Source organism: Carettochelys insculpta, chromosome 31, assembly GCF_033958435.1.
Source record: "Carettochelys insculpta isolate YL-2023 chromosome 31, ASM3395843v1, whole genome shotgun sequence".
Classification (NCBI taxonomy): domain Eukaryota; kingdom Metazoa; phylum Chordata; order Testudines; family Carettochelyidae; genus Carettochelys; species Carettochelys insculpta.
In genome coordinates this window covers 13,726,542-13,751,028 of record NC_134167.1, presented here as the reverse complement: position 1 = coordinate 13,751,028, position 24,487 = coordinate 13,726,542, and the positions used below count along the sequence as shown (strand labels likewise).

Sequence of the window (24,487 nt, the reverse complement as noted above, 5' to 3'; positions counted from 1 at the left end):
ACCACCCCGGCACACATGGGTGTGCCCACGCCCAGGCACACGCGGGTCTACCCAGACCCTGGCACACGCGGGCATACTCTGCCCCCAGCACACATCGGTGTACCCACACCTAGTGCACGTGGGTGTGCCCAGCCACTGGCACTCTGGGGTGTACCCAGGCCCCGTACACATGGGTGTGCCCAACCCCAGCAGACATGGGTGTGTGCACCCCCCCGGTGCATATGGGTGTGCCCAGCCCCTGGCACACTTGGGCATGCCTGCCTCCTAGTACACATGGGTGTACCCAACCCCAGCACACCTGAGTGTGCAAACTGCATAGCACCCATGGGTGTGCCCACCCCCAGCACACATGGGCATGCAAACCCCAGCACACACGGGCTTGCACACCCCTTGCACACACAGGTGTGCCCACCCCCAGCACACACAGGCATGCACACCCCTAGCACACCTGGACGTGCCCAACCCTGGCACACACAGGCGTGCACACCCCTAGCACACCTGGGCATGCACACCCCTAGCACACCTGGATGTGCTCAACCCTGGCACACACGGGCGTGCACACCCCTAGCACACCTGGACGTGCCCAACCCTGGCACACACGGGCGTGCACACCCCTAGCACACCTGGACGTGCCCAACCCTGGCACACACGGGCGTGCACACCCCCAGCACACACGGGCGTGCACACCCCTAGCACACCTGGACGTGCCCAACCCTGGCACACACGGGCGTGCACGGGCACTCTCACGACTGACTTGTGAGCCGGGGGGGAGCGGTGTGACCCGGATCCCTCAGCCCCGGCCCAGGCGGGCTCCGAAGCTGCCCGGCTCGCTCCCTTTCCCGCTACGCCCCCGGCACCCGAGCGCCCCCCGGGGGCCCGATCCCGCTCGCCCCGGGCCAGGCGGCTGCACCTCCCCTGGCCTCCGGGCGCCCGGGGAAGGGGCCCTTTGCCGGCGCCCCCGCTGCCAGCCCGGCTCCCGCGGTTCCCTTTAACTCTCGGAGGCGCTGAGCCGTGACCCCCTTCCCCTTCCCTTCCCGGGCCGGGCCGGGCCGGGCAGCCAATCCCGCTCCGCTCCGCCGGGCCTGGCGCGGGGACCCCGCGGATAAAACCGGCGGAAGCGGCGGGCGCGGAGCGGGACCAGCGGCTGCCCCGGACGCCTGGGTCCCTCCCGGCGCCCTCGTCCCCCGGCCATGCGCCACGGCGCCGCCCGCCCAGGTAAGACCCCGGCCCCCCGCGGTACCCTCTGGAGGCACCTGCCGGGCCGGACACGCGTGGGGCGGGTGGGGCTCCGGGGGGCTGGGGCCTCGGGGCGGGGGGGCTCTGCCCAGCGGGTCCTAGGCCGAAGCGGAGGTTGGCGGGCGATGGGGGGGGCCGTGTGATGGCTGGTGGGGGCGGTGTGTGGGGCCAGGTGGCAGTGTGCGGGTCAGAGCCGGGGGCTGGGCTGGTGGGGGGGCAGTGTGTGGGGCAGAGCCGGGGGCGGTGTGTGGGGCCGGGCTGGTGGAGGAGCTGGTGGGGGGGGGGGGGGCGTGTGAGGGCTGGTGGGGGCGGTGTGTGGGGCCAGGTGGCAGTGTGCGGGTCAGAGCCGGGGGCTGGGCTGGTGGGGGGGCAGTGTGTGGGGCAGAGCCGGGGGCGGTGTGTGGGGCCGGGCTGGTGGAGGAGCTGGTGGGGGGGGGGCCGTGTGAGGGCTGGTGGGGGCGGTGTGTGGGGCCAGGTGGCAGTGTGCGGGTCAGAGCCGGGGGCTGGGCTGGTGGGGGGGCAGTGTGTGGGGCAGAGCCGGGGGCGGTGTGTGGGGCCGGGCTGGTGGAGGAGCTGGTGGGGGGGGTCGTGTGAGGGCTGGTGGGGGGTGGGGGGGGCAGAGCCGGGGGCGGTGTGTGGGGCCGGTCCGGTGGGGAGGCGCAGTAAGACCCCCTGGCAGGGGCTCCGGGCTGGCCGTGTCCGCTGGAGCGGAGCGGAGCGGAGCGGGTCGGGTCCCCCCAGCCGCGCCGCCTTGGGGCTGCCAGCGGGAGCCGGGGACGCGCCGGGGACAACGGGACCGGCTCGAGCCCTGCCCCGTCCTGCCGCGGCCGAACCGGGGAGCCCACGGAGGCGCTCAGGGACGCGGCGCCCCGACGGGCTGCTGGGGAGGGGGATGGGGTAAATCGGCCGGGCCGAGCCAGCCGCCCCCGCCTACCTGCCGGGAGCCCCTCGGTGCGCTCTGCCGCCGGGGGGGGCGGAGGTACCGGGTCTGCCCCTCCCCGCCAGCCCGTCACGGCTCAGCGGGCCCGATCCCGTGGGGGAGGCCCCGGGGTGCAGCCGCGGAGCCCGGCCGGGCTTTACAGGCGTCAAAGAGCCGGGCCGGGGCTGCCCCACGCGCGACCCCGGGTACCGGGCCCCCCACGCGGGCACTCAGCACCCTGCGCCGCGGAGCCCCGGCCGGCTGCTCCCCATGCGCTCCCCCACCCCATCTACCCCCCGTGCCCGGCCTCCGCCCCCCCCCCTGTGCCCCACAGCCCCAGGGTGGGATCACAGCACCCCGCTGGGCGGTCACGCAGCCGGGGAGGGGCCATCCAGTTCCCCCGCACCTCGCCCTGGGGTGTCTGCACCCCCCCCCCCACAAGATTTGCCTCCCCCTGCCCACACACTGCAGACAGGCGCCCCCCGCTGCTGCCTGGCCGGGGACCCTCGCTGGAGCTGCGTGCGGGGCTGGGGGTGCAGTGGGGTGCTGGGGACAGCTGGGTGTGGGCCCTGTGGCTGGCCCGTGACAGCTGGCAGTGGAGGAGCCAGGCGGGCCTGGTGGCAGAGTGGTGGTCCGGGGCAGTCAGGAATGCAGGGGTAACTCCAGCACGGGGTCACAGCCGCCGTGCTGTGCCGAGCCGAGCCACGTTCTGGGCTGAGCTGAGTCAAGCCAGGCTGAGCCATGTTGTTCTGTGCCGAGCTGAGCCATGTTCTGTGCCAAGCTGTGCCGAGCTGAGCCATGTTCTGTGCCGAGCCGAGCCAGGCCAAGCTGTGCTGTGCCAAGCTGAGCCATATTCTGTGCCGAGCCGAGCCAGGCCAAGTTGTGCTGTGCCGAGCTGAGCCATATTCTGTGCCGAGCCGAGCCAGGCCAAGCTGTACTGTTCTGTGCCATGCCGGCCTGGGGAAGGGTCACTCCCCAGCCCACTGTGGCACTCCGTGGGGCCAGATCAAGAACGTGGCTGCAGGAGGCCCCAGGGCTCAGCCCCCCACCACCCCAGGGTCTTTGGGATGAGCTGCTGATTTACATCCCTGAGGATCAGGCCCTTTAACTGCAGTGCTGCGCAATGCTGCCCCAGCTGGCTTTCCCCACTGCTGCCCAGCAGGGATGTGGGGCCCAGAGCCCGGCAGCCTGCATCTCACTGGGCTCCTCTGGGCTCGCCCCTGCCTGCCAGCACAGGGCTCGTGCCCAGTCCCGGGACCCTGGACTAGTCCTTGTGTGGGCTGAGCAGCCAGTCCTGCAACCTGCCCCATGCTGAGCTGGGTGTAGATCAGCAACACTCTGCTCCCTGGCACCCAGCAGCTGCAGCAAGGGCTTGATCCCTGCCATCTAATGCCACCTGGGAATGGAGGAGGGACCCTCACAGGCTCATGTCAAGGGGATCGGGCCCAGGGGCTTCCACAAGGGGGGTGTGTGTGTGCCTGGTGTGTGGCCTGGCAGCAGCCCCTGGCAGTAACCAGCAGGAAATAGGGACCAGGGTGCTGCTTGCAGTAATGCTAGGGTTATGGGCTTCTCTGAAAGGCAGGAACAGGGGCTGGAGTCAGTGTCTGGGTTGCAGTGTGTGTGGGAGGGTCAGTGTTGGGAGTGCGGTAGGGGTCGGTGTTGGGGGTCAGTGTGAAGGGGTGGAGCATGAGGCAGAAGTCTGTAATGTCAAACAGCTGCTACTAACATCAGACCGCTTTCAATCAGCAGCTGCGGAGAATTTGCACCCAAGAGTTTCAAAAGAATTGGCCGAGGTGTGTCCTGGGCCATTAATGTTGACTTTTGTTGATACGTGCTGGAGCGCTGGGGATGGTCCAGAAGGCTGGAAGGAAGCGAATGGTGTGCCAGTATGTAAAAAGGGGATGACCTAGCGGGGTATAGACCTGTCAGCCTGACCTCAGCAAAATAGTGAAGCGTCCAATCTGGTATTCCTTTATTAAAGACTGAGGGAGGGTGATGTAATGAATGTCAGTCAATGGGGATGTATGGGAACCAGCCCCGAGGGGGGTGAGAGTTGTAAAGTGATCTCCCATCTCTGTGCAGCCTGTTGCTGCTGTCACGGGGGGGCGGGGGGGGAGCGGTCCCCGGCCCTACTGCAGCCGCAGGCAGCCGTGATTCTCGCCCAGCCGGGGAACAGGAGGTTCTCAGGCCACAGGGACGCGGCACATAGCAGACTTAGCACAGGGAGCAGAAGCCGTCAGCACCGTCTGCCTTGGGGAGAGGGGCCCAGAGGGGTCCCCGAGCCGGGCCCTGGCCCCCTGCCCCCCTCTCCAGCCAGCCCAGACTGCCCCACTCCCAGCCCAGTTCCAGTTCAACCCGCCAGGCCCCTCCTCCCGCCTTTGGCCTGTGTCCCGGGGAAGAAAGGGGTCACCTGGCTGCCTGGGTTACCAAGAGCCTGGAGCCCCATTGTCTGCGTGTGAGACGTCCTCACACCCGAACTCCCCTCCCCGCCCTGCGCCGGTGCTGTGCCTGGGGAAACTGAGACACCAGCCGGGGTTACTGCAGGACAGTAGGAAACACCTGCAACCCAACCTGGGGAATAAAATCCTCACCCCCCCCGCCCCCCCGGTCACACACTGCAATGGCGTCTTCAAACAGACACACTTCAGTATTTGAATTTCCACTGAAAAAGTGCCCTTTGGACTGTTCAGTGCTGTTACCCCCCGGCAGGGAAACTGAGGCACGGTGCTGGGGCAATCAAACAAGGGTAATCCAGTCCTCACACCCACCCAAGAGCAAAACCCGGGGCGATGCTCATAGGTGTGGGGGACCGGTGCCTGAGAAGCATCATGATTTGGTAGCATGGCAGAGAATCAGCTGCCGGGTGCCAGGCTGCAGACAACAGGGCCGACGCAGCCCTGGCTGGGCCACTGCAGAGTTGTGGCTGTAGCAGGGGCTTTTCTCTGGCTGGCTGAGGTGTGCTCCCCGTGGGACCTGGTGCCCAGTTCTGGTGCCCACTATGTCAGCTGGGTGTGGGTGGCAGGAGGGCTGGCAGCAAAGCCAGGAGAACGTGCATGGGCTGGGACACCCAGGGGCCTTGCAGCCACCTGCTGGGCTGATCCAGGAGAAGGGGCCTTGATCCCCCCAAGGCGTTAATGGGGGGACGTCCCCACGTCTGTGCTGCCCCGGTGGTCAGACTGGGTGATCGCCGCAGCCCCACCTGATGCCCTCAGCTGTCCCCCAAGGGAGACCAGCTGGGTGCAGGGAGCTGGAATGCTTAGAGGTGCTCAGGGGCCAGGTGACAGCCAGGCAGGCTGACATGGTTATAGGGCTGGGAGGGAGAAAGGGGCTTGGGGGGCAGAGTTTGGGGGTTTGGGAAGAGATGCTGCAGGCTTGGGGAGCAGGGGGACAGGGAAGGGAAGTGGGATCCCCAGGGACAGGGTGCAACATAGGACGCTCACACCCTCCACAGCAGCCCCCCTCAGGAGCTGGGCGTGGAAATCACCTTGCCAAGGGTGAGGTCCTTTGGTCTCTGCTTTTGGGGGCCCCGGGGGCCATGCCCAGCTCCACCCTGCAAACTGGCGAGCTGCAGCAGAGACCCCGCAACCTTGGCTGCCAGGGCTGGGGCTTTTTGAGCCACCCGGAACAGTGAGACGGGGGGGAGGTGTTCATCCCCAGAACTGAACTCCCAGGCCCCTGGGGCAGGCCGGGGGGGAACCTGGAATCCCAGCCCTGAGGGTGTGGCTAGTTTCTGGGGTGCTGTGTGGCAGGGGAGCCACCCCAGGGGTGCTGTGTGTGGCCTGCAGCCCGGGGTGGCCCCAAGGGGTGCTGGAGTGCAAGGGGTGGGGGGCCGGGAAGCGGGGAGCCATTAGCAAGACAGAAAGGAAATGAGGCTGGAGCAATAGAAAAGCAAAATCTAATACCGAGGAGGGGGAAATAAATGGAGATTAGGGGGCGGGAGTTAGCTGGAATGGGCCTGGCGCTGAGACAAGCCTAGCAGGCCAGGGGAGAATGCCTCCGAGGCGCGCTCATGCGGGCAGGAGCCATTATGGAGGGGAGGCGGGTGGGGGGGAGCAGGCGGCGGGGAGAGAAAAAGGGGGGCAGCTGGCAGCCAGGCAGTGCGTGGGCCTGGAGTGGGGGGCTGTGGCTTGGCACAGGGCTGGGGCACTGTCTGGCTGGGGGCTCTGTGTGGGGTGCAGGGCTGGGGCACAGAATCTGCCCCCAAAGGGGCAGGGTAGGGGCCTGATCCTGCGAGGTGCCAGCCCCCTGCAGATGCTGGAGGTGGCTGCTGCGTCCATAGCTTTAGTACCAGCAATCTGCCTGTCCAGCACTCCCCTCTGTCTGTCCATCCATCCACCCCCCTCTGTAGTCACCCAGCCCCGTACCCCTCCCTCGCCCTGCCTGCGAGCTGCTTGCTGGGGTTTGTCCCCCTGCCCATCGCTGGGGTGTCGGGCCTCTTCCCTTAGCAAAGGCCCTTGCGAATTCCTTGGGGTGGCTGGAGCTGGGGTCAGGCTGCTCTGTGGTGCTGGGGCTGGGGGGGAGGTCGTGGCTGTAGTTAGGGGGGCTTTGAGGGGCATCTCTCACCCCACCTTTCCAGCCCTGGGATTCTGTGAACCCCCAGCACACCCGTGCTTTGCCTGTAACGATTGTGATGGGGTTCAGGGGTCCCCAGGCACTGCCCCCCCCGGCCGCAGGCAGGAGTGATTCTCACTCAGCAGGTAGAACAGGGAGTTTATTCGACAAACACAGCTCAGCACAGAGGTGTCAGTGCAGCCGGCAGACACAGTCATTCCAACTGGTCCTGGGGAGAGGAGCCTGAGGGGGGCCCCTCTGGGGTGTAGCTTCCCCCCCCAGCCAGGCTGGCTGCCTTCCAGCTCCCCCCAGCTTCTAACTGCCTCCCTGCTCTGTGTTCAGGTCAGAGGTGTGACCTGCCAGCTTAGGTCCCAGCCCCAGGGGGTCACCCCAGCCTGGGTGAACGGCTCTGCCTGTCTCACACACCCAGCCTGACTCTCTCACGCACCCCCCATCACACCCATGCCAAGCCGAAAGCATCTTCCTGTTCCCCGACTGCCCAGGCACTGAGTAATAGCTCAGGCCAGCTGCCTTCAGCCTGGGCTAAACTGCCCAAAGGAAAGGCTGCCGGTGTGGGCGGGGGGTGAGCTGGCACGTGATGGGAGCAGGCAGGGGCTGGTACCGGCAGGTAATGGAACATCGGGGGCCCTGAGGGGCGCTGGCAGTGGGTGTGTCTGGGGCTAGCCCTACCCGCCTGGGGCTCTGTAGGCAGGCTTGTAGAGCCGTGCCCGGCTGGGCTGCGTAGCTGGATGTCACTCGGGAAGAGAAGAGCTGCCGGGTTGGTCCTGGCAGGCCCGGGCCCCACTCGGCTGGCGCAGAACGCACGTCCCCCGCGGAGCTTTCTCTTCCCCGCAGAACGACGACCGGGAAAAACCAGGGACGGCCCTGCCCTGGGCCAAGCTCAGCTGCTGCTGCTGGCTGGGCGGGGAGCAAGGGGCTTTCGCTTCCCCTGCCCGGTATCTGGGGCTGGGTCAGACCTGCCGCCCCCAGTTTCTCCCCCTGATGTAGAAAACTCCGCCAGCTCACCTGCCCCCTGGTTCCTGCATCCACCGCTCAGCTGCAAGGGGAGGGATTCACTTGACCCCTCTTCTACCCAGACCCCTTGCCGAGCCTCATCTCAGCAGGGGGCACCCCAGCCCCCCGGAAAAGCGCCCTCCCGGGGCACTCGCTAAGCTGCCCTCTTGCCCCACTCAGCTTCCCTCCCCGCCCTGCACAGGCCCGTTGCTTCTGCACCCAGCACTGCCCCCCCAGACCTCCCCACCTGGACCCCCCCCATGGAATAGCCCACACCTGCCTTGTCCCACACAGGCTCCCAGCACACACAGCCCTGCATGGCTGAACTGCCTGCTCTCACCTGGGGCTCCTGGCAAAGGGGGCTGCAGCCTGGCCGCCGAGGGGGGCGAGAGTTGTAAAGTGATCTTCCATCTCTGTGCAGCCTGTTGCTGCTGTCACAGAGTTGGGGGGGGGGGTCCCAGGCCTGGCCCCAGCCACAGGCAGCCATGACTCTCGCCTGGCCGGGGTACAGGAGGTTTTCAGGCCACAGGGACACGGCGCAGAACAGACTTAGCACAGGGACCAGAAGCTGCCAGCACCGTCCCCCTTGGGGAGAGGGGTCCCCGAGCCGGGCCTGGGCCCCCTGCCCCCCTCTCCAGCCAGCCCAGACTGCCCCACTCCCAGCCCAGTTCCAGTTCAACCCGCCAGGCCCCTCCTCCCGCCTTTGGCCTGTGTCCTGGGGAAGAAAGGGGTCACCTGGGTTACCAAGAGCCTACAGCCCCATTGTCTGCGTGTGAGACGTCCTCCCACCCGAACTCCCCTCCCTGCTCTGCGCTGGTGCTGTGCCTGGGGAAACTGAGGCACCACCTGGGGTTACTGCAGAGCATCAGCAAACACACAACCGAACCTGGGGAATAAAACCCCCACCCCCCCTTCGTCACGCTCATGTTCTCGAGCTCTTCCCACCTGTGCCACTGTCTTGGCACTACCGTAATATTTTGTTGGTGACGCTGGTGTGGGTTAATGCCTGGGGATAAACAGAGGCTGTTCGCAGGCCAGCCAGGGCCGAGGGCTCCCACTCCCGAGACAGACTGAATGAATCGTGCGATTTATTTCAAACAGCTCTGTTAAAGAGGAGGTATTTGGGTTTGCTTCCGGGGCTCGGAGGCTTGGGAGTTGGAATGGGCTTTGTGTGTTCCATGCTTTCACCCCAGCCACGAGGGACAGAAACTTACTTGTTCCTTGATCCAGCAGAGATGCTCCGCTCATCCCATGACTCCTGGAGCTGGGGCTTGAAGGAAAGCAGCCAAGCTCGCAAGCCACACGATGCACTGGTGACCCTGCTTTTAGGGCCAGGAATTGAGCACCGTTTGCTAAAAGGCTCCCTGGTCCCTGGAGTCTAAGGCACAGCCCTGGCCAGAGAATTTCCCCAGGGGTCCCGGTCACAGCCCGAGCCAGCGCCTGTCACCAGCTTCTCTTTGCATGGCCCCTAAGTAACCCCAGGCCTCTCCGGCCCGCCCGGGGCTGCCTTTGCTTTGGCAGGCCATGGCGGGCTGAACCAGCTGGGCGGGGCCTTCGTGAACGGCCGCCCCCTGCCCGAAGAGGTCCGGCAGCGCATTGTCGAGCTGGCACACCAAGGGGTGAGGCCCTGCGACATCTCCCGCCAGCTGCGCGTCAGCCACGGCTGTGTCAGCAAAATCCTGGGCAGGTAAGCGCAGAAGCGGGAGCTGTTTGCTGCCTGGCCGGCGGCGGGGGAGAGGGGGAACCAGGATGGGAGCCTGCGGTCTCCACGCCAGCCACCGTCAGCCCCTGGTGGATGAGCCAGGGAGGGCGCTGGCACAGGTGGGACCAGCCCCCTCCCCTGAGAGTCGCCCCAGGGTAACGAGGACCTGTGCGGGCAGAGTTAAGGGGACCCAAAGGCCGGTTGCCGACTGGCACTCGAGCTGGGGATTGGGCGCAGCCCTGTAGCGCTGCCTGCCTCAGTTTCCCCCCAGCAACGCAGCTGATGGTCTTGGGGCCTGCACTTGGCGGGGGGCTGCTGTAAGACATGCATGCAGTTCCTGGCGGAGCTGGCAGGCAGGGCTTTCTGCTCCAGCAACTGCTGCAGCTGGTCCCGGCTGGGTGGCTCACTGCCAGCCCTGGCCGGTGCCGAGCGGCTGGAAACCCTGCACCGGGGGAGCTCGTGGGTCCTGCAGCCATCAGCGACTCAGGGCAGCTGGCGCCAGGAGTTTGCAGGATAATACGAACAGGCTCTTCGCCCCAGAATTCAGCTCAGCACCTGCCATTGGGTCGTCTCTGCCACGTCCCACGCTGGGGGGTACCCTCTCCTGACAGAGCAGCCCTGGGGGACCCCCACCCTCTGCCCCTCCCAGCCCCCCAGGGCTCCACTTCCCCGCAGTGTGCCCCAGGCTGGCGGGGGGCTGCATGGGGAGGGCCGTGGGATTCCAAGAAGTAATTCATCCAGCCCCAGCGACACTGGATGCCACTGCGATGGGCGCAGGAGAAAGGGTGGCACAAGAGGCCTGATCAGGTGCCGTTCCCCGAGGCTGGACGTCCTCGGACTGTTTATAACGGGCCCAGCTGAGAAGTGGGGGAGGCCCCGTTCCCACCCCGTGCCTCAGTTTCCCTATAGCCCTTTGTGATGCCCTACGGGGGTGGGAGGGGCAGCGGTTCTTTCGCCCTGAGCAGCCTTGGTGTGGTGCTGAAAGACAAGCCCCCCGGAGCTGCCCTGGCGCGGTCCACAGGGAGGGCATTGTGCTGCTGCTGCTTTACCCGGTAACCCTCTCGCTTTCTCTACTGGAGTAGGTACTACGAGACCGGCAGCATCCGGCCCGGCGTGATCGGGGGCTCCAAGCCCAAGGTGGCCACCCCCAAGGTGGTGGAGAAGATCGGGGACTACAAGCGGCAGAACCCCACCATGTTCGCCTGGGAGATCCGCGAGCGGCTGCTGGCTGAAGGCGTCTGCGATGGCGACACCGTGCCCAGCGTCAGCTCCATTAACAGGTCGGGGCGGCCCTGGGGAACCCCCCACCCTCTGCCTGTGGTACAGCCAGGCCTGTCCCCTCCCAGCCACCGGGGAACCCCCCCATCTCCTGCTGCAGCCCCACGGGCAGGGACGTGGATCTAGCGGGGCCTTGGTAGCGCTTATAACCGACAAAGCCTGGGCATCTCGTCAGCCCCGCTTCCCTCTGAGACACGGGAGATGGCCGCTCCGTGCCTCAGTTGCCCCACCCAGCACATGGGGCTAAAATACTTTGAGACGCCCCACGGACGGGGCAGGACCGAAGTCCTAGCTGGGACTGCCCCCGAGCTGTGCTTGCAACCCTCCCCGAGACCCAGGGACCCGCCTCCAGCTCCCTCCAGGCCAGGGTCCCCCCATTCCCCAGGCTGCCACGTAACCTCTCCTGTGTTGTTCCCCTCCAGAATCATCCGCACCAAGGTGCAGCAGCTGCTTAACCTGCCGATGGACAGCTGCGTGACCTCCAACACCCTGAGCCCCGCGCACTGCTTGAGTAAGTTCTGGGGCCCACGCGAGGGCTGTTTCTAGAGCCAAGCAGATTTCAGCACTGGCCCACGCTCAACGGGGTGGGGGGGTGGTTACCCCCTCCACACACCTACAAAAAATCCCCCCCGCCCCAAAATCTCATTGCCCCAGCAACAGCCGCATCAGTGGCAAAACCTTCCAAGCTCCCGGAACCAGCATTTTTCCCCCTCCTCCAGACAAAGTTTTTTGCCCCAAATTTTCAGCCCAGCTCTACAAATCAACCGTGGTGGGCCAGTCCCTAGATGGGCCCAGCCGGCCGTGCCCGGTGGGCTGCGGAAATACACCCACTAGCCCTTGGGCCCGGGTCAGGCAGGGAATTGTCCATGGAAGTGGTGAAAAGGTGAGTTCTCAGCAAAGGATTTCCTTTTCCAGCCCCAGGCACCTGGGCATATTCCAATTCGGACAGGCTGCCCTGGTGCCTCCTGGGAGTTGCGGTCCGCTTGCCTCTTAGCAGTGTTCTCCCTTAGGCTGGGCTCCCCAGTAGACTGCATCTCCCATGATGCATGTGATGGGGTTCTGGGGTCCCCCAAGCTCTGCACCCCATCCGCAGGCAGGAGAGTCTCTCACTCAGCAGTAAAACAGCAGGTTTATTAGCCAACAGGACACAGCATCATACAGAGGAGTCAGTACAGCAGGCAGAGACAGCCAGTCCAATCCATGTTGGGGAGAGGAGGCCCCGAGGGGCCCCCAGAGCCGGGGCCTTGCCCCCTCCTTGGTCTCTCTCTGTCTCTCAGCCCAGACTAACTGCTTCCAACTCCCAGTTCCAATTCAAACCCCTCAGGCTCCACCTCCTCCTTTGTCTGCAGTACAAAGGTGTTACCTGGTCATCAAGGTTACCCTCAGCAGGAGCCCCACACCCTCTGTGAGCCACTCACACACACACAGGTATCCCCCACTCCGTCACATCTCTCCTCCCTTCCAGACCGAACTGAGCAGGGTCACTCAGCCGGTGACCTGGGGAAGTTCGGGGCTGTCCCCTCGTGACAGGGCATCGGCTGTACCCTCAGTGCTCCCCTTGATGTGCACCACCTCCACATCATAGTCCTGCTGGGGGAGGCTCCAACTCAGGAGCTTGGTCTTGGCCCTTTTCATGTGATGCAGCCGGGCAAGTCCCTTTAGTTCCCTTGGGTTGGTTGGTCTCGCTGCTTCGGCCCCGGTCCGTCAGCCACGTTCTCAAGTCGGGCGGCAAGAGCCCATACAGATGCTGCAGCACCAACAGATCAAACAGGTCTTTTGTGGTCTGGGTCCTGCTCCATCTGACCACCAGCCCACACAGCTGCTCCAGCCAATGTCTGGAATTCAGTTACAGTCCAGTAACGGAAGGTACAAATGCTTCCACCCTTGGCATTTAGCCAGACCACCCAAATGGTTGTGTGCCTCAGTTTCCCCTTCCATGCCACACAATAGGTTTGGAATGTTCCTTCTCATGTCAGAGGTTGCAAGACTAGTTACAGGGAACAATGGTGACATTTCAGAATTACAAACTCTGTCAACATACAATTCATGCTTCTACATCAATGTCATCATGTCACATGGCTCTTTCCAAACATTCAGTGCATGGTACAATTCTACAGCTTTTGGTAGCAGCACCCCTTGGTTACAGCAGTCAGCGTGAGTAACAGAACAACCCCATTGCAACTGCACATTTACGTTGCTCTTTGGTAGACCACAACTTTTGTGTAACCCCCTTGAGAATCTGGTATTTTGGGGATAAATGGCTGAGGCCTTTCTTAGCACCATCAAGTTCTAATCTTCTCTCTTGCCCCCTGGGGTGGAAATTTGATCTCTCTGGCTGTGCCCTCCCTTCTAACAAGAGCTGGGCCATTGATGATCTCAGGGAGACGGCCCCCTCCCAGCCAGCCTGGAAATTTGCAAACCAAACTGCTTTTTGAGAGCTGTTTTGTGAGTCCCAGACGCAGAATCCACATGAAGGAATCCCTGTTTATCCCTTACTGGCCCACCAGGCCCAAAGCTCCTTTGTCCTTTCACCTCCAACTACTGCCTCCCCATGGAATCAGAAGTTGAATCCAGTATGAGAATATGAGTGTTTCCACCATCTGGAGATGGGGAATTGCTGGCGCTCTCCTGCATCCTACAGAGATTGGCTGTGCAGCTGTTTTACTTGGTTCTCACAGGGCTGCTCACATTCCCTGATAGTTTTTACTTTACTTGCATCAACTTCCAATTCCTGAGAAACTTTTACCCTGCCTGCTTTGGACCCTTCCAGAGCACAGCCAGTGGTTTCACACTCAGGCAGGTCCTGGCCATCAGGAGCTGAAACAAACTTCTCCCCAGGCAAAGGGCTGCTCTGGCTCTTACAGACATGCACCTTTCCTGTTCACTCTCCTTCACCTCACTCCCATTTTCTGCAGTCCCCACAGACGGGTCAGGAAAAGTTTCAGGGAAATTCTCTTCCTTAAGAGCTTCCCCAAACAATAACTCACCCCTGTCTGGCTCCACAGGGGCACTGCTCCCTTGAGCCACAACCAGCTCCTGGGTTTCACCTACACCCAGGATCACTTCTGGCCCATCAGGCAGATTCCCACGTAATCCCCCTCCAGGCAGACAGCCAGTACCACCGGACAGAAGGTCAGGGTCCCTTTCCTCCCTTCTGCTACCAGCTCCTTTATCTTCATCAGTCAGCGTAACTCCATTGCCCATCTGTTCTTGTGTCCTGGCGAGAGGATGACTCTGGTAGGACAGAGTCCTCTCACCCACTCCCAGTAACACCTCAGCATCAGGCAAAGAACAAGTACCAGAATCGTCTGGTCTCTGGGATTCCCTGATGATACTAACTGGATTAGACCAAGTTAAAGCATCATCCCCCCTGAGAGACACAGAGGCAGGCCCACTTCCCATCTGGGCTTCAGCTGCCCTCAGATCCAGCTCTGGGATCTTGGCTCCATCTCGAGCCCTCACAGGCTCAGGCAAAGGATTCACTTCCCCAGAAGCAGAAGCACTTTTCTTGCACCAAGGACCAGTGTCCTTAGCAGGGACACCACTGCCCATCCCAGAGCCATTCCCTCTGCTCCAGCCCCCATGGCCGGATTCAGAGACACACCTGGAATGCTCTTTTCTGGTGGATCCTTCTCCAGCCATCCTAGGCTGGGGAATCTTCCTCAGACAATGGGCTAGTTTCCTCATTGGCACCTTTTCCAAACGCAGGCTCTGCTCTCTCCCCAGGCTGCTGCTGCTGTTCAACACAGACAGACAATGGGAGACACTCTCTCCTTTCTCCCAGCCCCCCGGCTGGTCTCCACACACACACAGAAGGTGAAGCAGCTTCTCTCACAGACAACTTGCCATTCCCAGTGGACCAGCTGCTTTCCTGCACAGACACACAGGCACCTTCCTCGGCCCAGGCCTGGAAAACTCTTCGCAGGTCTGTCTTGGCCACTAGTAGATGATGGGTTGGAATCGCTCCTTCCCTCCTTGAGCTGTGGCAGGCCACTCGGTTCAGAGCTCCAGGCAGTCCAGGGTTCTCTGCCCCGATCCGGGCTCACCTTTGCAGGATTCTCCCCAGCCCTCAGCTCTGCCACTGCACATCCACTCTGCCTTGTCCAGCTTCTTTAATCTCGATTCAGTTTCCAGGTGCTGCCACTTCACAGCGGAGTTGCTCAGCGTGGTTGCAGGCTCTCAGGCTGATGCCCTCTGCACCCCACGACTCCTGGAAGAATCCCTTCAGTGTGCCAGGCTCCTTGCGGGTCACAAGCTGCCCGGGGTTAGGCCGTAGGCCCCTCCGCCCTCTGGGACCGACTCCAACAGACTCCCAGTGGAACCCCTTCTTCAGTGTGACACCCACTCTCAGGGACCATGAGCACCCTGTCTTGGGAAGGACTCATTCAGCATCAGCTTCCTTGTGGGTCACTTGTTTCTGGGGGTTGGGCTCTCGGCCCCTCCACCTTCTGGGACCGACTCCAACAGATTCCCAGGAGTAACCCCTCCTCGGGTGTGACACCCCCTCTCGAGGACAACAACCGCAGTTGCTTGGGTTCGGCCGCAGGCCCCTCCGCCTTGGGGACTGCACCTCACTGCCCTTCAGCACACCTGGGTCTCGCAGGCCCCACTTCTTCTGGGGCCCCAGTCACTTACTGCTGGATGCTCCATCCTCGGGGTGCAGAACATCCCACTTCTGACACCAGTGTGATGGGGTTCTGGGGTCCCCCAAGCTCTGCACCCTGCCCGCAGGCAGGAGAGTCTCTCACTCAGCAGTAAAACAGCAGGTTTATTAGCTGACAGGACACAGCATCATACAGAGGAGTCAGTACGGCCGGCAGAGACAGCCAGTCCAATTCATGTTGGGGACAGGAGGCCCCGAGGGGCCCCCAGAGCCGGGGCCTGGCCCCCTCCTTTGTCTCTCTCTGTCTCTCAGCCCAGACTAACTGCTTCCAACTCCCAGTTCCAATTCAAACCCCTCAGGCTCCACCTCCTCCTTTGTCTGCAGTACAAAGGTGTTACCTGGTCATCAAGGTTACCCTCAGCAGGAGCCCCACACCCTCTGTGAGCCCCCCCCCCCCCCCCCACACACACACACACACACACACACAGAGGTATCCCCCACTCCATCACAATGCAACAGTGCCAGGGTGGGAGGCAGCCGAACCGCTGCTCCCAGAAGACATTGTGTCATGGAGTGGGGGTCCTGGGTCCTGCGCCCCCCAGCCGCAGGCAGCCGTGACTCTTGCCCGGCTGGGGAACAGGAGGTTCTCAGGCTGCAGGGACACGGCGCAGAACAGACTTAGCACAGGGACCAGAAGTCATCAGCATCGTCCGTCTTGGGGAGAGGGGCTCAGAGGGGTCCCCGAGCCGGGCCGTGGCCCCCTTCCCCCTACTCCAGCCAGCCCAGACTGCCCCACTCCCAGCCCAATTCCCATTCAACCTGCCAGGCCCCTCCGTTGGCCTGTGTCCCGGAGAAGAAGGGTCACCTGGCTGCCTGAGTTACCGAGAGCCTGGAGCCCCATTGTCTGCGTGTGAGACGTCCTCACACCCAAACTCCCCTCCCCACCCTGCGCTGGTGCTGTGCCCGGGGAAACTGAGGCACCACCCAGTGTTACTACAGGGCAGTAGGACACACATGCAATCCAACCCAGAGAATCAAATCCGCGCCCCCGCCCCCCCGCCTGCCGCCACACTGCAATGGAGTCTTGAAATGGGCACGTTTTGGTCTTTTGATTTTCCCCTGGAAAACGTTGATGTTTCCATGGCAAACGCCTCCCTTTTGGACTGTCCGGCGCCATTACCCCCTGGCGGGGAAACTGAGGCACAGAGCTGGGGCAGGTCACGCAGGCAGGGTTGGAGAACTCCCCCGCCTCGCCCACGCCATCCCAGCCCTGGTGCCGAGTCCCTGGTGCGCCAGGGACACCTGCAAGGGCCGATGCCTCGGGGTAGCCTGGGACGCCAGCCTGGGGTTGGCGGCATGAGCTGATGCGGGGCCTGCCCTGCCTGGCGGCTCTGGCCCCAGGGCTGGCTGACCCGGGGGAGCGGGTGTGTGTGTGTGTTTGCAGTCCCCAGCTCGGCCGTGACCCCCCCGGAGTCGCCCCACTCGCACCCGCTGGGCTCTACTTACTCCATCAGCGAGCTTCTGGGCATGGCGCCGGCCAGCTGCGAGAAGCGGAAAATGGACCGCGGTGAGTGGGGGTGGGCAGGGGCCGGGGGGGCCCTGAGCTGGCCGGCAGCAGAGGGGCTCAGAGTGTTCCAGCCTGCCGATGCTATGGGGGTGGGCATGGCGCAGACCCCCGGGGCGGTGACAGCCCTCGCCAGGCCCCGGCTGGGCCCAGGGCAGCTCCCACTTGGCCGTTGAGTGGCTGCCTCAGTCCCACGCAAGGGGGTCTCAGTTTCCCCTGCCCAGAGGGCCTCATCCCCTCGGTGGGGCCCCTGTGCGGCCGTGGGGGCCTGGGCATCCCTGGGGCAGCTGGGCCAGGCCTGGAGGAACCAGGGGTTGGCAGCAGAGGGCTGGATATGGGGCAGGGACATGCCCATGGCAAAGGGTGGTGGAGCAGGGCAGGGGCTGGACAGGGTTTGGGTTGTGCCCATGGCTGGGGGGCTGTCGGGGGTGGGGGTCGGGCCGTGCCCATGGCTGGGCTGTCGGGGCTGTCGGGTTGGGCTGTGCCCATGGCCAGGCTGGGGGGCCGGTCGGGTGGTTGGAAGGTGCCCCTGGCTGGGGCCAGCGGAGATTCAGGCTCTGCCTGTGGCCGGGGATGCGGGATGGGGACCAGCTGGGGCCGACTGGGGGCTGCTGGGGGCCAGCTGGCCGGATGGGGCCCAGCCCTGCTGCTCCCGGAGTCTCACGGCCGCCGTCCCCGCCAGGCGATCCGGAGAGCTGCCGGCTCAGCCTTGACGCCCAGAGCAGCACCCGCACCAGCACCGCCCGCAAGCACCTGCGCCCCGAGGCCTTCGGGCAGCCGCCCCTGGAGTGCCCCTTCGAGCGGCAGCCCTATGCCGAGGCCTACGCTGCCCCCAGCCACGCCAAGGGCGAGCAGGTCCGGGCTGCACCCCTGCTGTGCGGGCACTGCCCAGCTGCCTGCGGGGCAGCGGGTACAGACAGCGTGGGGTGGGGGTGTGGCATTGGGGCTGCAAGGGCAGGGAGTGAGCTGTATTGAGGGTTCTGAGGACAGGGGCTGAGTACCAGGGGTCCCTGGGGTTGGGGTGAGCATTGGGGGTTCCTGGGGTCGGGTGAATATCGGGGATCCCTGGGGCAGGGGGAGAGTGTTGGGGTCCCCAGGGTGAGGCGTGAATATGGGGTCCCGAGGGTGGGGGGTGGGTATTGGGGCTCCCTGGGGCAGGGGGTGAGCATTGGGGGTCCCCAGGGTGGGGAGTAAACCATTTTGGGGTCTCAGGAGGTCTGGGGGCACTGAGTCTGGCCAGGGTCACTGACCTCTCTGTTACCCCCTTGGCCAGGGTCTCTGGCCCCTGCTGAGCAGCGCTCTGGATGACGGCAAAGCCACCCTCACCCCCTCCCACACGCCACTCGGCCGCAGCCTGGCCACCCCCCAGCCCTACTCGGCCATGACAGGTAAGGGCGCCCGGTGCTTGCCTGCACCCGACGGCGTCTGGGGAAGACGGGCCGGTGTGGGTGTGAGGAGACACTGGGGGTCTGGCTGGGGGGGCCTGGGGGAGGTGCCAGCCTGCTGCCACTCCAGCATCCAGGGAATCAAACCTGGGGCGGGCAAATAAGGAGGTGAAATTTCTGCTGGGACCTGCGCCTGCCCCCCTTGCACACATCCAGTGACCCCAATGCACATCCCCATCCCCCACTGCATAGCTGTGACCCTACTGCTCTCATCCAGTGACCCCACTGCACAGCCGTGACACCCACTACGCATCCAGTGACCCTCACTGAGCACATCCAGTGAGCCTCACTGCATGGCCCCATCCCCCACTGCACACATCCAGTGAGCCCCACTGCACAGCTCTGACCCCTACTGCGCGTGCGCGCGCGCACACACACACACACACACACACACACACACACACACACACACACACTGCACAGCCTGATCTCACTACACAGACTCAGTGACTCCCACTGCACAGCCTGGGCCCCACTGCACACACTGTGACCCCCATTCATAGGTGACACTTGGGGGGCAGGAAGGATCACATGCTCCCCTAGATTGGAATTGCTGAAGCCAGATGCCCTCACTGTGCTGCAGGCATGGGTTAGCTCTGCCCCATGTGATAGGATGAGGTTTCTGGGTGCAGCCAGGGAAAGCAATGCAGGGAACCCGCTTAAAATCTGGGCCACTCTCAGCCCCAGGCTGGGGTTTCCTTCTCACTAAGGCAAATCCAACCAGCCACCACAGCACCTGTCCAGCCCCTGGGCCAGCCAGCTGCCACACAAGCAAACCCCTAGACCTCCCAGCTGCTGCACCAGCCCAGACAACAACCCCCCAACTCAGGGGAGAGGTTATTAAACCTGTTTCGCCCGCTCCACACAGATTCTTCCGCCCCCAAAGGGTCCGGCCCCAGTCCCTGGTCAGGAGACACTGGGATCTTACCCAGATGACCACGCCGATGCTGATCCTTCAGCTCCGAACAGCTAAAGGGTTATTAACAAAAAAGAGAGAACAGGGTGAGAGGGGGATTGTGAAAGCCGCACTTCGCATCCATCAGTTGCACCTCGGGTGCAGCCAGGGATGTTCTCTGCTGCTGCTTTAAGTCTCTGACAGTTCATTTCAGGTGACATAGACCCAGTTACTGGAGCATTGTAGATGGGGCTCAGATCCCTGCCCAACAAGAAGCAGGTTAGGAAGACGAGTGAGGCTCACCTAGTGTGGGGGACGCTGTCCAGGTAACCCCTTAGCACCCGTCTGGCCTGGGGCACACAGCGGGGTTCAGTGGGGCTGCCACCAGCTAGCCCGAGCCTGAGCCCCCACCCATCCCTCCGGGGCAGAGCTGCCCGGATCTGCTAGGGAGGGGTGACTGGAGAGGGAAGCCTTGTGGCAGAGGCTGCCAAGACATCAGCCCAGCAGCTCCTGGGGCTGGAGAACAGCTTCTGTCCCCTGCCCTAGAGACGCCCCAGAGATGGGACGGTGCAGACAGTCCCCACGGCGGGCGGGGCTGCAGGAAATGGAGAGATCCCCAGGCAGGGGCCGGGGCAGTAAGATACTGGGGCTCCCCAGGTCGGAAGGGTGCTAGATCCCCAGGGAGAACCCATGGGCGGGTGGGCAAGCAGAGCCCCAGCCAGGTCGGGGGGGTCAGACCCATAAGCAGGAACTCTGGGGGGCCGGGGGAGTACGCAACGTTTTACATAAAGGCGTTCACAACAGTCGTGCAAGGCCTGCGCACAAGAGCGGTGACTGGGACACGTGAGCGTACCCAGTAATACAGATCCCCTGGGGCCGTGGGGTGGTGACCAGCTTCCCTAATGCAGCCTGGGGAAGGCATCTGAGGCTGGGATTCGGGCCAGAGCCGCCTTGTCCCTGTGCACTCACGGTCACCGCCCCCCCCACCCACCCAGCAGCTGTGCAGGGGTCTCTCAGCATTGCCCTCCCCCACCTTCCCTGGGGCTAGCGGCCAAGGGCATGCTGGGAAGTGTAGTCCCTTCCGTGCTCCAGGGCCGGCTCTCTCGGCAGGCAGGGAGCTGGCGAAGGAACTATGGCTCCCAGGGTGCCTTAGTTTCCCCTGTCGTGCAGGGAGGAAGGGAGAGAAACCGGGCAGCTCCCCCCCCCGCACCCCTCTGCCGCTGTGTCCAGGCCTGTGGACCCCAGGGGCATCCTGCAGGGGGAGCTCTGGGGCAGGTGGACGGATCCCACGTAGGGCCCCAGCTGGTAGCTACGTTCTGTGGGTCCCCAGGATGGGGTGCAGCTGGCAGTGGGGCTGCCCTTCACCTGCTGTCCTTGCAGGGTGCGAGATGGTGGGCTACCCGCCGCACATCCCCACCAGCGGGCAGGGCGGCTACACCTCCTCCGCCATCGCCGGCATGGTGGCAGGTAGGGCCAGGTGGCTGGAGGGCTGGGGCAGCGGGTGCTGTGCCAGCCAGGGGCTGTGCTGGGAAGGGCCTGTGCCCATGCACGGGCTGGCAGGCTCGGGGATTGGGGTGCCATGGGGAGGGAGACAGCTGCCCCAGCCCTGGGGTAGGGGAAACCCTGGCGCAGTGAGACAGCCCCTGGAGTGACTGGGGCAGGGGTGGGGAGCTGAGGGCCAGGACTCCTGGGTTCTGGGCACAGCCGTTGGAGGGCAGGGGGGTCTGGTGGTTAGAGGGGGCGGGGGGGGGGGCTAAGGGCCAGGACTCCTGGGTTCTGGGCACAGACAGGTTTTGCAGCTGGGAGCGTTGGGAATGGGCTGATCGAGCCCCGAGATCCCAGCCCCACCATCTGGCTGTGGGGTTTGGCTCCGAGGTCCCAGAGGAGCTGGGGGACGCATGTGCAGCAAGTGGAGGGGGGTCACGGGCTGGGAACCCCCCACCTGCCCTGGCACCCCCGACCCCAGCCAGTGCCACCAGCTGGGGCAGCCAAATGCTGGGCACCCAGCTGCAGGGCTGGGCCACGTCTGCCTGGCTGCGGCACGATGCTCTGGGCCCTGGGGCTGTTCCGGGGGGGGGGGGGGCACCGCGTGGGGCGGATGGAACTGCAGCAGGGCTGGGATTGGCTGCAGGGGATGCAGGGCTCCTGCAAGGCCTGGGGTGCAACCAGAGCCTGCCCCACTTCTGCACCCGGCTCCCGTGGGTAGCCCCAGGTCGCCCCCACGGGTCTGTCCCGCCCTCCCGTGTCTGGCTGTCCCCATGCCCCGGTCTCAGTCTGTCTTCCCCCCCGTATCCTTCTGTCTGCCTGTCTGTCCCTATGCCCCGGTATCCTTCTGTCTGTCCCTTCCCCCCCCCATATTTCTGTCCCTACACCCCAGTATCTCTCTGTCCCCACCCTCCTGTGTCTGGCTGTCCCTATACCCCAGTATCCGTCTATCCCTACACCTCTGGTATCCATCTGTCTGTCCTCACCCTCCCGTGTCCGTCTGTCTGTCCCAACACTCCTGGTATCTGTCGGTCCCCACAGTCCTGCAGCTGTCTGTCTATCCCTACGCCTCTGCACCTGTCTGTCTGACCATCGAGCCCCACGCCCCCGTATCCGTCTGTCTCTCCCCCTGCCACCATACCCGTCTGTCTGTTCAGCCCCGCACCCCATACCTCTCTGCCCCAGCACTTGCGGGGTTATGGTACCAGCTCGGCCTGTGCTGGGCCCTTCCCCTGCTGCTGCTGGCCGTGGCTAGCTGGTGCCTCTGAAGTGTGTTTGTCCTGGGGTGGGCAGTGTGTGGGTTGTACAGGGCTTCTGGCACACGCGGCCCCTCCTGATGCAGCATGTGGGGGAGTCACTCTCCAGGGCCTGGTGCTTCTGTGACCAGCTACAGGGGCGGGGGGAGGGGGTGAGAGCCTGGCTGAGCCCCCCCGACACTGGCACTGACCTCTCCTTCTGCCCCCAGCAGGCAGCGACTACTCTGCCAACGCCTACAGCCACTCCCCCTACGCCGCCTATGGCGAAGCCTGGCGCATCCCCAACTCGAGCCTGCTGAGTGAGTGTTTGCGGGATGGGGGGGTGGGAAGGGGCCTGCCCAGGTCCCCTGAGCTCAGAGCCCCCCCCAGCTGCCACACACCCCACCAGGGACGGGTCCTGCTCTCAGGAGTTCCCATTCTACACCAACAAAGGACGTGAGGGGAAACCGAGGCACTGAGTAGCGCAGGGCCTTGGCGGAGGGGGAGCCAGGCCTAGAACCCAGCTCCCCAGCCCTACCCATCGGGCCAGAGCTGGGTGTGGGGTGCCAGCCAGGGGCCGCTCCCTGCTCTCTGTAGCTGGGCACCAGGTGGGGGCGGTACCCGGCACCAGTGGGTGACTGGCACTGCTCTGACGGGCGCGCCCCTCCCGCCCAGGTTCCCCGTACTACTACAGCTCCACCGCCAGGGCGTCCCCCGCCGCCTACGACCACCTGTAGCTGCTGTGGGAGCCCTGGCGCAGGGGCCGGGCTGGGCTGGGCTGGGCCGCCAGCTGCCGTCAGTGTTATTTATTACCCCGCGAGGGAGCGGGCGCCCGGGCCCGACAGCTGCGTGGGACCTGGCACGTGGGCAGCGCTGACCCGCCGGGAGGGCACCGGGCACTACCCAGGAGGCCGTCACCTGAGCGCCAGGGCAATGGGGGCCCAGGGGACCCGACCGGGAAGTGGCTCTGTGCCCCTCCGGCCCCCGCGTGGGACTTCTGATCATCACCGGCCGCTGGAGACTTGGAACAGAGGGATCCGTCCGTCCCTGTACACCTCCCCTGTCCGTCCCCATGCGCCCCGTCCGTCCGTCTGTCCCTGTACACTGTGCTTGTCCATCTGTCTGTCCTGTCCTCATACACCCCTTTATGCCCCTCTGTTCCCATCGTGTGTGTCTGTCTGCAACCACTCTCATGTCTCTGCCTTATGCCCCCAGCTGTCTCTCTCTCCCGTTACTCCCCGTCTGGCTGGCTGGAGAGGGCTGGCCCTGTATCCCCATGGCCTGGGGCCTGGGCTGCTGCTCACGCGTTTCCCAAGGCCCCTTCTCCCCAGGAGCTGTACCCTCCTGCTGGCCAGGCTGGGCCGGTGGCAGGACTCCGGATGCCCGGCTGGGCCCTGGTCGGCTGGCGGGCCCTGCCCAGCTCTGCTTGCGGAGGTGATCCCTTCTGGGCCAGAGGCTGGGGTGGGGCCGGGCGCTGGGGTCAGGCCAGTTCCCTCCTGCCAGCCCCCCAGGCAGCATCCGCTCAACCCCTCCCGCCAGTGCTGCCTGTCCGGCTCTCTGGGGCTCCCGCCAGCGGCCCGTGCTTGGTTAGAGACTGCACAGCCCCTGCCTGCCTCTCCCTGGGTGCCTGGGGCAGCCCCCCAGGCCCCCTTCCCCCCCCCACCTTGGAGGCTACTGCTTTTTATTAAAGATTCAATAACCCCCTTGTCCTGGCGTGTCTGCTGCCAGCTCAGGCTGGGTTGCCAGCAGCATGGGGGGGGGGGTCCTGCCTGTCCAACCCCCCTGGGGCAGGGATGGGCGGCTGTCCCACAGCAGCTAGGGCAGGGCCTGGGTAGGCCTGGCACAGTGCCCTGGCTGGTGCAGGGACCAGCTGGCTCAGCTCCAGCCGAGGAGAAACCTGCTCATGCCGGATGCGGGCGGTGGTGGCCAGGTCCTGCTTCGCTGGGGCGGGTGCCACCCCCTGCCTGCACCCCCTGCTCAGTGGGCAGTGCCCCCCAAGAAAGCACCACAGAATAGAAGGGCCTGGGGCGGAGCTGGGCTGAGTCCTTGGTGCCTGGCGCTGTTCCGAGTGTGACTGCCCCAGAGCAGGGGGAGGGCGGTCCTGTCCTACCAGGTGCGGTGGAATGTCCCAGTTCCTAAATCCAGCCCTGCTCTATAGCGCCCCCGGACTGCAGAGCTGGGAGCGCCACCCTCAGCAGAGATCAGGAACCAGCACGAGCTGGTAAGACCCACCCCGGGGCTGTGCCTGCTCGGTATAGGTGTCATCTGTGCCCTGCCCCATGACAGCAGAAAAGCACTCAGAGCTGCTTCAGAAACCCGGCCTCCCGGCCCTGAGCTGACGGAGACTCCCTCTCCCCTGTCAGCAGTACAGGGCTGGTGACACACAGCTGGGTGGTTCTAGTGGCCGAGAGCTAGGCGAATCCCCTGTCACTGTCAGCAGTATAGGGCAGGTGACACACAGGTGTGCAGATCCAGGGGCTCAGAGCCATCAGCCAAAGCTAGGTGCAGAGACACCCGTGGTCCAGGCCAGAGGGCAGCCGTGAGGGGGTGACACTGGCTG

The 24,487-nt window shown here is 64.4% G+C and overlaps 1 protein-coding gene across 7 annotated transcripts; it reads left to right on the top strand.

The window, feature by feature from the left end:
* The first annotated feature begins 1,045 nt into the window (after positions 1-1,045).
* Positions 1,046-22,939, top strand: PAX8 (paired box 8). 7 transcript variants are annotated; one of them, XM_074981842.1, is made up of 10 exons: positions 1,046-1,215; positions 9,242-9,407; positions 10,505-10,702; positions 11,123-11,211; positions 16,748-16,870; positions 17,550-17,722; positions 18,141-18,255; positions 20,588-20,674; positions 22,158-22,247; positions 22,753-22,939. In XM_074981842.1, exons 1-10 carry the CDS (start codon positions 1,191-1,193, stop codon positions 22,926-22,928), a joined length of 1,242 nt encoding a protein of 413 aa, XP_074837943.1. In that variant the 5' UTR covers positions 1,046-1,190; the 3' UTR covers positions 22,929-22,939. The 7 variants fall into 7 exon arrangements, with proteins under 7 accessions (XP_074837943.1, XP_074837942.1, XP_074837944.1 ...); XM_074981841.1 differs by having other exon boundaries at positions 10,502-10,702; XM_074981843.1 differs by having other exon boundaries at positions 22,161-22,247; positions 22,603-22,889.
* Positions 22,940-24,487: the final 1,548 nt, after the last annotated feature.